This window comes from Somniosus microcephalus, chromosome 11, assembly GCF_052327205.1.
Source record: "Somniosus microcephalus isolate GS21.2 chromosome 11, FLI_Smic_1.0, whole genome shotgun sequence".
Classification (NCBI taxonomy): Eukaryota; Metazoa; Chordata; class Chondrichthyes; order Squaliformes; family Somniosidae; genus Somniosus; species Somniosus microcephalus.
The window spans coordinates 141,870,290-141,882,615 of NC_140997.1; the positions used below are offsets into that span (position 1 = coordinate 141,870,290).

Consider the following 12,326-nt stretch of genomic DNA (forward strand, 5'->3'; position numbering starts at 1 on the left):
AGTCCTTTAACGGTACTTGATGGTATGCGCTCTTTAAATCAAAAGTTGAAAATACCTTGTAGTTGGCAAGGTTATTGACCATGTCATCGATGCGTGGTAGTGGGTAGGCATCCAGGTCGGTATACCGGTTAATAGTTTGCGAGTAATCGATGCAAAGACGTTTCTTGTGTTGCTTCAGAGGATTTTTAACAATGACGACTTGAGCCCACCAGGGAGATGAACATGGCTCAATGATACCATCAGCTAGAAGGCGAGAGATTTCCGCCTCGATAAAGGATCGATCATCTTGGCTGAAACGTCGTGATTTAGTGGCTATGGGCTTACATCGGGGGGAAAGATTGGCAAACAAGGAGGGCTCGTCGAGCGAAGCCGCCGAAAGCGCACAAAACGGTACTTTGGAAATAGTAAGCTCTGGCTTTGACCCTCCAAACTCGAAAGTGAGTCTTTTGTGTTGTTTCTGGAAATCCTGTCCCAGGAACATATCACTGCATAGGGTTTTGAGCACCCCGAGCCGGGTGGAGAAATAAGTGCGGCCATTAAAAATAAGGTCGACAAGACAAAAGCCAGAAGAATTGGTGGTCAGTGTCGTCAGAGCCATTGCAATTTCCCTGTCCGAGGGGTAAATACGCAGTTTTAACTTACTGACAGCCCGCTCACTAATGAAGCTGTCAGAGCTGCATGAGTCGATTAGTGCGCTCAGAATGTGTCCATTTACCAAAACCTTCGTGGCTGCATGGGACAGACTTTGGGGGAAAACAGCTGTGATGGGAGGAGGGGCAATTTTACCCTTGACAGCTGTAACCTTAGTAGTGGTACTTGGGGGAGGAGCAGTTTCATAGATAGCAGCTGCAAAACTAACAGGAGCTCTCGACCGGTATACCTTAGAAAAGTGGCCTTTCTTACTAACAGAGGCTCTTGACTGGCATACCTTAGAAAAGTGACCTTTCTTGCTGCAATGATTGCAGGTTGCGTTACGAGCAGGACAAAATTTCCTATAATGGAACGCACCTCCACAGAAGAAACACTTCCTTCCAGATTGCCAAGATGCCACTAGGGCAGGGTCGTCATCAGTGAAGGCTTCTAGGGTAGGGTTGTCATCCGTTAGGTTAGAGTCATCATCAGTGAGGGCTTCCGCCCGAGACCTATCGAAGGAGTCATTAAAATAGATAGTAGCAGCTCGTGCATGAGGTAAAAAATAGGTATCTGCATTCCTCTTTGCTAAGTCCAGGGAACACGCCTGGTCATAGGCAGCCTGTAACTCATGGGTTTTATTCTCCAACAGACGCTGGCGTATGAAGGGAGACGTAATTCCATTAATAAAGGAATCGCGAATTAGCTCCTTCTGGCACTGCTCAGCTGTGACTACTTTAAGGTTACAATCCTTGCTGAGCCTGTGAAGCTTTTGAAGGAATTCGTCAAGTGATTCCCCGGGTTGTTGTCGAGTTGTGGCCAATAGATGCCGAGCAAATATTTTGTTTGGGGCCTTAACATATAGCCGCTGTAATATTAGGATAGCGGAGTCATATTCTACACAGTCTTCGATATAGTCAAACACATGAGGAGATACATAATTGGCAAGTATCTCTAATTTATCAGGAACATTCTCACCACACACCCTGAGAAAGTTGCTGAAGGTACGATACCAGTGTTTCCATACCTTAGCAGTTGTACGTGAATTTGTGTCCAGGTCAAGATGGGCGGGTCTGAGTAGTTTGTCCATGATGGATTGATTACTACGCTGGAGTTCCCTACTGCAGTTGAAGTCATAGCTGGCTGTTCTCGAAATCACTCAGAGCATGGAGTCGATATCAAGTTGATTAAATTGATGTAATAAAACTCACTATGCACTTGGTTCGAGTATAAAGCAAGGCTTTAATCAACTTGTTTCAAAACATGGAGGTCTAGTTATCTTTCACTAGTTCCTGTTTACACAATGTCCTGGGCAAGCTGGGCCCACGTCCGAGTATTTATACTCCTTGGACAGCGCCACCAACTGGCCGTCCAGTGTTATTTCATGAGTCTTTCTTCATGGATCATAAGATTCATAACAATGCCTATGTGCTCGTTGTTGTTTTAACGGCGGCGGATTGCGAAGCGTGTGAGTGCCCCGTCTTGGAGAGGTGGGGCACCTCATTATCATATTTAAATCAGGCTCCTGCAGTGCAATTTGGAGCCTGATTTAAACTCACTGCTGCTGACTGGGTTTCCCAGATCTCAGCAGTGAAAGGGAGGCGGGAGCTGCTGGCTCCACAAGGTAAATGCCTTTTCCAGCACTCCTTGTAGCCAGAGAAGCTCCTGCAATGGCTTCTCGTCCCACTCCTGTACCATTCTCTCTGGAGTCCCCCAAGGATCTATCCTTGGCCCCCTCCTATTTCTCATCTACAGGCTGTCCCTTGGCGACATCATCCGAAAACACGTCAGGTTCCATATGTACGCTGATGACACCCAGCTCTACCTCACCACCACTTCTCTCGATCACTTTCTCTAATTTATCACACTGCTTGTCCGACATCCAGTACTGGATGAGCAGAAATTCCCATCCGGCAACGCCTCAATTTTAAAATTCTCATCCTTGTTTTCAAATCCCTCCCTGGCCTCGCCCCTCCCTATTTCTGTAACCTCCTCCAGCCCTACAATCCGCCGAGATCACTGCGCTCCTCCAATTCAGACCTAAGCTCTGGAATTCCCTCCCTAAACCTCTCCACCTCTCTTTCCTCTTTCCTCCTTTAAGATGCACCTTAAAACCTATCTCTTTGATCAAGCTTCAGTCCCAAAATCTCCTTATATGGTTTGGTGTCAAATTTTGTTTGATGACGCTCCCGTGGGACGTTTTACTACGTTAAAGCCGCTATATAAATGCAAGTTGTTGTTGTTGATGTTGTGGGCCAGGAGCAGAAGTGCTCTCCATGGCACCTCAAGCAAACCTTTGGCCTCCCTCTCTAGCCCCTGCCACAATCGGTGACCTCCCCCTCCCCCAACCCCCACAAAGAGTCCCAGCTGTGGCCTCCTGCCGCTGGTTTTCCCACCCAGCAGCCGGCCAAAGTGACAGCCAAGGAAGAAAAAAATTATAATGAGGTCCTGCCGTTAAATTTGGCAGGACTTCCGCATCCCCAGCCTTGCCTGGTTTCCTCCACCGCACCCTCCACGCTTCCCTGTAAATACGGGGGCCATAATGTCCAACTCACGGGAAGTGTTCCTTTAATAGTGTCCCAAGATCGGTATATCCTGCTTACTGTGCATAGGTCCTCTACATGCTTGAGCTGAGAACGCATAAGGCACTCCAAGCTCCATGTTAGCACTCTCGCCTCCGAGTCAGAAGGTTGTAGGTTCAAGCCTCACTCCAGAAACATGAGCAGAAAATCCAGGCTGAAATTCCAGTGCAGTGCTGAGGGAGTGCTGCACTGTCGGAGGTGCTGTCTTTCGGATGAGATATTAAACCGAGGCCCTGTCTGCCCTTTCAAGTGGACGTAAAAGAACCCATGGCACTATTTTGAAGAAGAGCAGAGTTCTCCTCAGTGTCCTGGCCAATACTAATATCACAATCACAAAAACACATTATCTGGTCATTATCTCATTGCTGTTTGTAGGAACTTGCTGTGTGCAATTTTGGCTACTACGTTTCCTACATTACAACAGTGACTACACTAATAAAGTACTTCATTGGCTGTAAAGCACTTTGGGATGTGCTGAGGTTGTGAAAGGCGCTATATAAATGCAAATCTTTCCTTTAATTGCAGTCTCATACACATAGACAGGCATATTAGAAAATGTCTACTCCAAACTCAGATTGGCAGCAACCCTTGTGCATGACACTTTTCGCTTAACTGAAGATATGATTTGTACAATAACAAACAAATCCACAGGATGGCAGCAAACACTTTCAATACAGTCCAGCCATATTCCGCTGTGTGTCCGACCAGCCAAAGGGTCAGAAATTCCACCGGCAGTGGTCCTGGCAGTTGCACCTGGATCGTGCCCATGGGTGCCATCCAAAGCCAGCATCATTTAAATAGTCTTTCACCTTGACCACAATACCTCTAGTGCAGTGAGATGCAAAGAAGAGTTGAAAATACAGTGAAGCCAGTTTAAATCTAGTCGCCAGCCTGGTCAAACTGTGCCCCCTGCCCAGCAGCCAATCATCAACCAAGTCAAACTGTGCCGTCTGCCCAGCAGCCAATCACCACCCAAGTCAGACTGTGCCTTCTGCCCAGCAGCCAATCACCACCCAAGTCAAACTGTGCCTTCTGCCCAGCAGCCAATCATCACCCAAGTCAAACTGTGCCCTCTGCCCAGCAGCCAATCACCACCCAAGTCAAACTGTGCCCTCTGCCCAGCAGCCAATCATCACCCAAGTCAAACTGTGCCTTCTGCCCAGCAGCCAATCACCACCCAAGTCAAACTGTGCCCTCTGCCCAGCAGCCAATCACCTAAAAGGTCGAACTGTGCCCCTACCTAGCAGCCAATCACCACCAAGATCAAAGAACTGTGTCCCTGCCCAGCAGCCAATCACCACCAAGGTCAAACTGTGCCCCTGCCCAGCAGCCAATCACCACCAAGGTCAAATTGTGCCCCTGCCTAGCAGCCAATCACCACCCAAGCCAAACATTGTCGCTGCCCCTGTCCCTCTGCTTCCACCTCCGGAGGGAAAAATCTGGGCTCCATTTGGCATTGCCTTGACTGCATGGCTGAGACTGGGAACTCACATGAGAAACAACGGGTACAAAACCGTGCCCTACCTCTCCCTGGCACAATGCACTGGTGCACCAAAATGCATCACCAACCCCCTGGTCACGAATATGAACTGAATGTGGAAATGGGCACATTCCAGTCAAACACAACAGGCATGACCAAAAACCTCACCTTGGCTTCCAAAGGCCCCTTCAATCCCCGAGCCATCCCATGATTCCATGGCACTGTCCATGCTTGGAATGGTGTTTGAGTAGATTTTGGAGAGTTTGCTGGTCTTCTGTGAGTCAGGGAGCTCATCTTCAGGGTCACTCAGCTCACCCATCGCACTGGGTTTCTTTGAAAAAGAACCTGCAAGAGAGTTTGCAATTTTAATTAAACATAGATATCTTTTTATTACTCATTCTGGGGATGTGGGCGTCGCTGGCAAGGACGGCAATTATTACCCATCCCCAGTTGCCCTCGAGAAGGTGGTGGTGAGCTACCTTCTTTAACCGCTGCAGTCCGTGAGGTGAAGGTACTCCCACAGTGCTGTTAGGGAAGGAGTTCCAGGGTTTTGACCCAGCGACAATGAAGGATCGGCGATATACTTCCAAGTCAGGATGGTGTGTGACTTGGAGGGGAACTTGGAGGTGATGGTGTTCCCATGAGCCTGTTGCCCTTGTCCTTCTAGGTGGTGGAGGTCACGGGTTTGGGAGGTGCTGTCGAAGAAGCCTTGGCGAGTTGCTGCAGTGCAAGTTTTACACGTATTATTTACAGCTTTAGGAAAGGGAGTCGGCTATTCATCCCTCAAGCCTGCTTCACCATTCAATTAGATCACGGCTGATTTGTATCTTAATTCCATTTTTCCGCCTTTGTTCCATTCCCCTCGATACCCTTACCCACCAAAAATCAGTCCTGAAAGCTCCAATTGTCCCAAATATCAACAGCTTTTTGGGGGGGTAGCATTCCAAACTTCTGTGAAAATGTGCTTCCTGATTTCCCTCCTGACCAGCCTAGCTCCAATTTTAAGATTGTGTCTCCTCGTTCTTGATTTCCCCTCTCAAATCCTTTTCACATGTTAAACACCTCAATCAGATCACCTCTCAATCTTCTAAACTCAAGAGAATACAAGTCAAATTTATGCAACCTGCCCTCATAATTTAACGCTCTAAGCCCCGGTATCGTTCCCCACAACACCCCTGCAGTTAATACTCACGGTCTGCTTGCTTCTTGATTTTCAGGGTTACCGTCTCGCCAGCCATCTGCAGCAGGTGGATGGCTTCGCTCAGCGGTTTGCCCTTAAGGCTCACGGTATTAATGGCTAATATCCTGTCCCCTATGTGAATGGCCCCAGTCCTAAAAACATAGAACGAAAATTCAACCCAAAGTCCGCATCAAAATCCACCTTCCCCGCGCCCTCCCAAAAGATCCCCTCCCTCAGTTCTCTGCCCCCCCCCCCACTGAAATTTACTCTTCGTCTAACCTGTGCAGTAACTCACTCAGGAGTGCTCAGATCGATACGTTAAATGCACAAACAGTGGAATCATTCCATTCTCCAGCAGTGACATCCCCCACCTTAATAGACACAAAAAGCACATGCAGAGGTTCGTTGTGGATTTTCTACCTTTCAGCTAGTCCTTTCTTGGTGAGCCCACTGATCACAATGGGATCAAAAGGTTCCTCAGTCCCAGAGATGGTGATTCCCAATGGCCCACCGTACCGCTTCAGTTCCACAGTGTATATTATGGCACCGGTGCTTTCCTGTTCGTCTGATGAAGACAGAGGATTTAGAACATAACGAGACAGAACAGCACAACACTTCTTGTTGGACAAAGGTTGGACCAGAGGAGAACCTACCACACAAAGCAGTAATTCACTGGGAATCTCAGCGTTATGGAGTAATCAGTTCCAGTCAGACAGTGATTGTAGGATCAAACAAAGGGCAGTTATGAGTCATAGAATCATTGAATGGTTACAGCACAGAAGGAGGCCATTCGGTCCGTCGAGCCCGTGCCACCTCTCTGCAAGAGCACTTCAGCTAGTCCCACGCCCCCGCCCTCTCCCCGTAGCCCTGCAAAAAATTTTCCTTCAGATACTTATCCAACTCCCTTTTGAAAGCCACAATTGAATCTGCCTCCACCACCCTTTCAGATCCTAACCACTCGCTGCATAAAAAAGTTTTTCCTCTTGTCGCCTTTGGTTCTTTTGCCAATCACCTTGAATCTGTGTCCTCTGGTTCTCGACCCTTCTCTCTATCTACTCTGTCTAGACCCCTCATGATCTTGAATACCTCTATCAAATCTCCTCTCAATCTTCTCTGTTCTAAGGAGAACAACCCTAGCCTCTCCAGTTTATCCATGTAACTGAAGTCCCTCATCGCTGGAATCATTCTTGCAAATCTTTTCTGCACCCTCTCTAAGGCCTTCACATCCTTCCTAAAGTACGGTGCCCAGAATTGGACACAATACTCCAGTTGAGGCCAAACCAGTGTTTTATAAAGGTTCATCATAACTTCCTTACTTTTGTACCCTATGCCTCTATTTATGAAGCCCAGGATCCCATATGCTTTTTTAACCACTTTCTCAACCTGCCCTGCACCTTCAACAATTTGTGCACATATATCCCCAGGTCTCTCTGTTCATGCACCCCCTTTAGGATTGTACCATTTAGTTTATATTTCCTCTCCTCATTCTTCCTACCAAAATGTATCACTTCGCATTTTTCTGCGTTAAATTTCATCTGCCACGTGTCCGCCCATTCCACCAGCCTGTCTATGTCTTCTTGAAGTCTATCACTATCCTCCTTATTGTTCACTATACTTCCAAGTTTTGTGTCATCTGCAAATTTTGAAATTGTGCCCTGTACACTCACGTCCAAGTCATTAATATATATCAGGAAAAGCAGTGGTCCTAGTACTGACCCCTGGGGAACGCCACTGTATACCTTCCTCCAGTCCGAAAAACAACCGTTCACCACTACTCTGTTTCCTGTCACTTAGCCAATTTCATATCCATGCTGCCACTGTCTCTTTTATTCCATGGACTTCAACTTTGCTGGCAAGCCTATTATGTGGCACTTTATCAAATGCCTTTTGGAAGTCCACGTACACCACATTCACCGCATGGCCCTCATCAACCCTCTCTGTTAACTCATCAAAAAACTCAATCAAGTTAGTTAAACACAATTTGCCTTGAACGAGTCTTGGTTGGGGAGGTCATCTTAGTTCACAAGTTATATTTACTTAAACATTGTAACTCTAATCTTGCTTGGCTTGATTCTCAGCTCCAGATCATACTTTTGAAAAACTGGGAGTAGTTGTTGGGGTAGAGTAGGAGCTTTACTCTGTATCTAATCCGTGCTGTACCTGACCTGGGAGTGTTTGATGGGACAGTGTAGAGGGAGCTTTACTCTGTATCTAACCCATGTTGTACCTGACCTGGGAGTGTTTGATGAAACAGTGTAATGGGAGCTTTACTTTGTATCTAACCTGTGCTGTACCTGACCTGGGAGTGTTTGATGGGACAGTGTAGAGGGAGCTTTACTCTGTATCTAACCTGTGCTGTACCTGCCCTGGGAGTGTTTGATGGGACAGTGTAGAGGGAGTTTTACTCTGTATCTAACCCGTGCTGTACCTGACCTGGGAGTGTTTGATGAGACAGTGTAGAGGGAGCTTTACTCTGTATCTAACCCATGCTGCACCTGCCCTGGGAGTGTTTGATGAAACAGTGTAGAGGGAGCTTTACTCTGTATCTAACCCATGTTGTACCTGACCTGGGAGTGTTTGATGAAACAGTGTAGAGGGAGCTTTACTCTGTATCTAACCTGTGCTGTACCTGACCTGGGAGTGTTTGATGGGACAGTGTAGAGGGAGCTTTACTCTGTATCTAACCTGTGCTGTACCTGCCCTGGGAGTGTTTGATGGGACAGTGTAGAGGGAGCTTTACTCTGTATCTAATCCGTGCTGTACCTGACCTGGGAGTGTTTGATGAGACAGCGTAGAGGGAGCTTTACTCTGTATCTAACCCATGCTGCACCTGCCCTGGGAGTGTTTGATGAAACAGTGTAGAGGGAGCTTTACTCTGTATCTAACCTGTGCTGTACCTGCCCTGGGAGCGTTTGATGAGACAGTGTAGAGGAAGCTTTACTCTGTATCTGACCCCGTGCTGTACCTGCCCTGGGAATGTTTGATGAGACATTGTAGAGGGAGCTTTACTCTGTATCTAACCCGTGCTGTACCTGCCCTGGGAGTGTTTGATGAGACAGTGTAGAGGGAGCTTTGCTCTGTATCTAACCTGCGCTGTACCTGCCCTGGGAATGTTTGATGAGACATTGTAGAGGGAGCTTTACTCTGTATCTAACCCGTGCTGTACCTGCCCTGGGAATGTTTGATGAGACATTGTAGAGGGAGCTTTACTCTGTATCTAACCCGTGCTGTACCTGCCCTGGGAGTGTTTGATGGGACAGTGTAGAGGGAGCTTTGCTCTGTATCTAACCTGTGCTGTACCTGCCCTGGGAGTGTTTGATGAGACAGTGTAGAGGGAGCTTTGCTCTGTATTTAACCTGCGCTGTACCTGCCCTGGGAGTGTTTGATGAGACAGTGTAGAGGGAGCTTTATTCGGAATCTAATCCATGCTATATCTTAAATGGGAGTAATTGATAGGATAGATATTGGTGCTCGAAGTATTTTGTTGCCCATGATGGACATCTCTCAGCTCAATCAACACACAGGTACCTTCATCCCTCTGAGGATCCGCTTTTAGAAAATAAAACCCACGGGGAATGGAAACCTGGTCGAGGCTGAAACACCCTGTCCTTTCTGCGCACTGAGTACCTGAGTTGTCCTCATCCTTTCGGACCTTCAGTTTGACCAGTTCGTCACACTGCTGCAAGATTTGCACTGCATCCTCCATTGAGCAGTTCTCTAGTCGGATGTTGTCAATGGCTAAGAGTTTGTCTCCAGGCTCCAGAGTCCCAGTCCTATTGGAGAAAGTAATAAAGCAGCTGAGAACACCAGGCTGCAGAGCAGTAACCCAAGGGGACACCTTCCAGAACCCAAGGGACTGAGCAATGGCTGGGATTCCACTGCTAAGCTCCAAGTAAAGCGCACTATGTATTCCTCCTCCTCTCTACATCTTCACTGTGTCGAAATTAAGACTCATCTCAACATCTCCTACTCTATTTCATTCTTTCCGAAGGCCTTATAACGATGGATCTCCTACCCTCCCCAAGTGTTCCCTTACACCTACAATCTGCAGGCATTTAAAACCCAAACTCGATGTCACCAAATTGTTGCTTCTTGGATTTATCTCTTTTTGTATTTTTTTAAAATCTGATGTTGTCCCTGCACTCTGGCCTTTGACCCTTCACCTCGGTTTCTCAATAGAAAAAGGAAAGAAGCACTATCAGCAATGCCATAATCCACGAGAGCAAAGTTTGAAAGGTTTACAGTCACCCAAACTATGAATCTACATTTCACTCTTGAACACATTGCCAATATACAGGTTCGTTTGTCTGTATGGAATGCCCAGATTGTCACGGCAACAACCAATAGAAATAAAAGTGCTTCCATTATGGGATGGGAAAATGGTATTAGCTTAGACCAGAGCCACTCTGAGGGCAGGTTTCAGGCCAGTGTAAACTGAAGGGACGCAGGGCGCAGGACGCATGAAAGATGAGCTGCTGAATTTTAGTGTTTTTTAGTGTTTAAAGTGGGGAAAAAAAGTTACATTTTAAGTTTTAAAAGGTTTACATTTTTTAGCTAAGTTAGTTCAGTTTAGTTTAGTTTAGTCTAGTTTAAGTTTAAGGTTAGTTTAACTTAGTTTAAGCACAGAAGGAAAAGAAGGAAAAGACCGCCAAAAAAAGACCGCCAAAGACGGGACCCGAAAGAGGGGGGGGAAAAAAAAACCCAGAGGAAAGCAGAAAACAGAAAGAAAAGACAAAGCAAAAGGACAGAAGAAGGAGAGGAATATATGCACCAAGGAGGAATCCGAGTGGCGGCCGGAACACGGGGCCCGAACGGAGGCCGGAGCGCGAAGCCTGAACGGCGACCGGAGCGCAAAACCTGGACGGCGGCCGAAGCGCGAAATCAGAAAGGCGACCGGAGTGCAAAACCCAAACGGCAACCGGAACGCGGAGCCCGAAAGGCGGCCGGAGCACGGAGCCGTAAACCAGGGAAAGGCCCAAGGAGCCGGGCCGAGACAGAGGCCTGGAGACCTCTGAGGGAGAGGGAAGCAGCCCGAAGGCACCGTGAGGCAGCGGCTCCCAGACGCAGACAGTGAGTATGGGTCCTGGGGAGGGAGCCTGAAACCAGGGAAAGGCCCGAGGAGCCGGGCCAAGACAGAGGCCCAGAGACCCCTGAGGGGGAGGGGAGCAGCCGGGAGACACCAGGAAACAGCAGCTCCCAGACGCAGACCAGGACAGTGAGTACGGGGCCTGGGGAGGGCCTGGAGAGCGAGCGAGTCCAGGGCCTGGGAAAGTTCGCGAGCCGGGAGATGGAAACACCAAACCCGGGGCCCCAGAAAAGTTTATTCTAAGGTCAACAATATTTTTTACCTCTACAGAAATTTTTTTTTAAATGAGCGAATCAGAGGAGCCGCAGCAGCTCCCGGGGCACACTGAGAGCAACCTCTTCCAGATTCCTCCCAACACCAAAAAAAATGCAAAAAAATCGCTCAAGCAACAGCAGCTGAGAGCAAAACCAGAAGCTCTTTTTGCTGACTGGTACAAAAGTGGGAAAAGGTGTCATCTCATTTTTTACTCAGATCAGTCAGCGGCTTGGATCAAAGCAATAAACACACACTCTCCCAGGGTTAAGCATGAAAAAACCACTAATGGGTCCAAACTGAAAATAAGGAAATCAGGGGCCCCTGATAGTGAAACCACGACTGTCAACATGTACAGTAATGGAACAATATTGGTGCAAGGCAACCTCGACGGCTTTGAAATGGCCTTCAAGACACTGAAAGAAATAATTGAGAGGGGAAGGAACAGCCCCAGGGTAACTAACAGGGAAAAAGCGACACACACTCCCCCCCACCATTTACAACTCACCAGGAGTAAATCAGCCTGGTCAGGAGGTGAATGAGCCACACAGTTCTAACCAGGCACTCACCCCGGGGCCCCACAGCCCCATGGTACAGTTGACCAGCCCCAGCGTAAATACCAGGGAGAAAGCCACACATACTCCCCCTACCACCTCCAGCTCACCAAGAGAAGAGCAGCCTAGCCAGGAAGTGAGTGAGCCCTCCAGCTCCGACCAGACACACACCCTGGGATCCCACAGCCAGATACAACTAAAGGAGAAATTTAACCAGCTGGAGACAGAGCTGGTTAAACTTATGGAGGAGGTCCTTAAACTGAAAACCAACCAAAAAAACAGCATTTTAACAATGAAACATGAACAAAAGCAAGAGAGGGAGAGATACAGGAGAGAGCTGAATTTACTTGGGAATCAGGTGAAAGAGCTACAGAAAGACAAAGAGAGCCATAGGGGAGAGATAACGCCATTAGCCCAGCAGCCAGAGGCTAGAGATAAGACAGTGCAGGGCCCGACTGAACAGCTGCACTCTCACACTGAACAACAGCAGCAGACACACAATACAGGGGGAGCCACACAGACCGACCAGCATACTGAAGCTCAGTCTTCCCCCACCACTGTG

General features: G+C 47.9%; 1 protein-coding gene across 1 annotated transcript in view; it reads right to left on the minus strand.

Moving 5' to 3' along the window:
- The window catches only part of grip2b (glutamate receptor interacting protein 2b), a 445,227-nt gene that overhangs the window by 138,198 nt on the left and 294,703 nt on the right, over positions 1–12,326 (minus strand). Inside the window, exons 16-19 of the mRNA XM_086001324.1 lie at positions 9,500–9,645; positions 6,293–6,437; positions 5,885–6,024; positions 4,861–5,037 (exon numbers count right to left, since the gene is read on the minus strand). Of these exons, the coding sequence (XP_085857450.1) occupies positions 4,861–5,037; positions 5,885–6,024; positions 6,293–6,437; positions 9,500–9,645 (608 nt within the window). The remainder of the gene's footprint in view (positions 1–4,860; positions 5,038–5,884; positions 6,025–6,292; positions 6,438–9,499; positions 9,646–12,326) is intronic.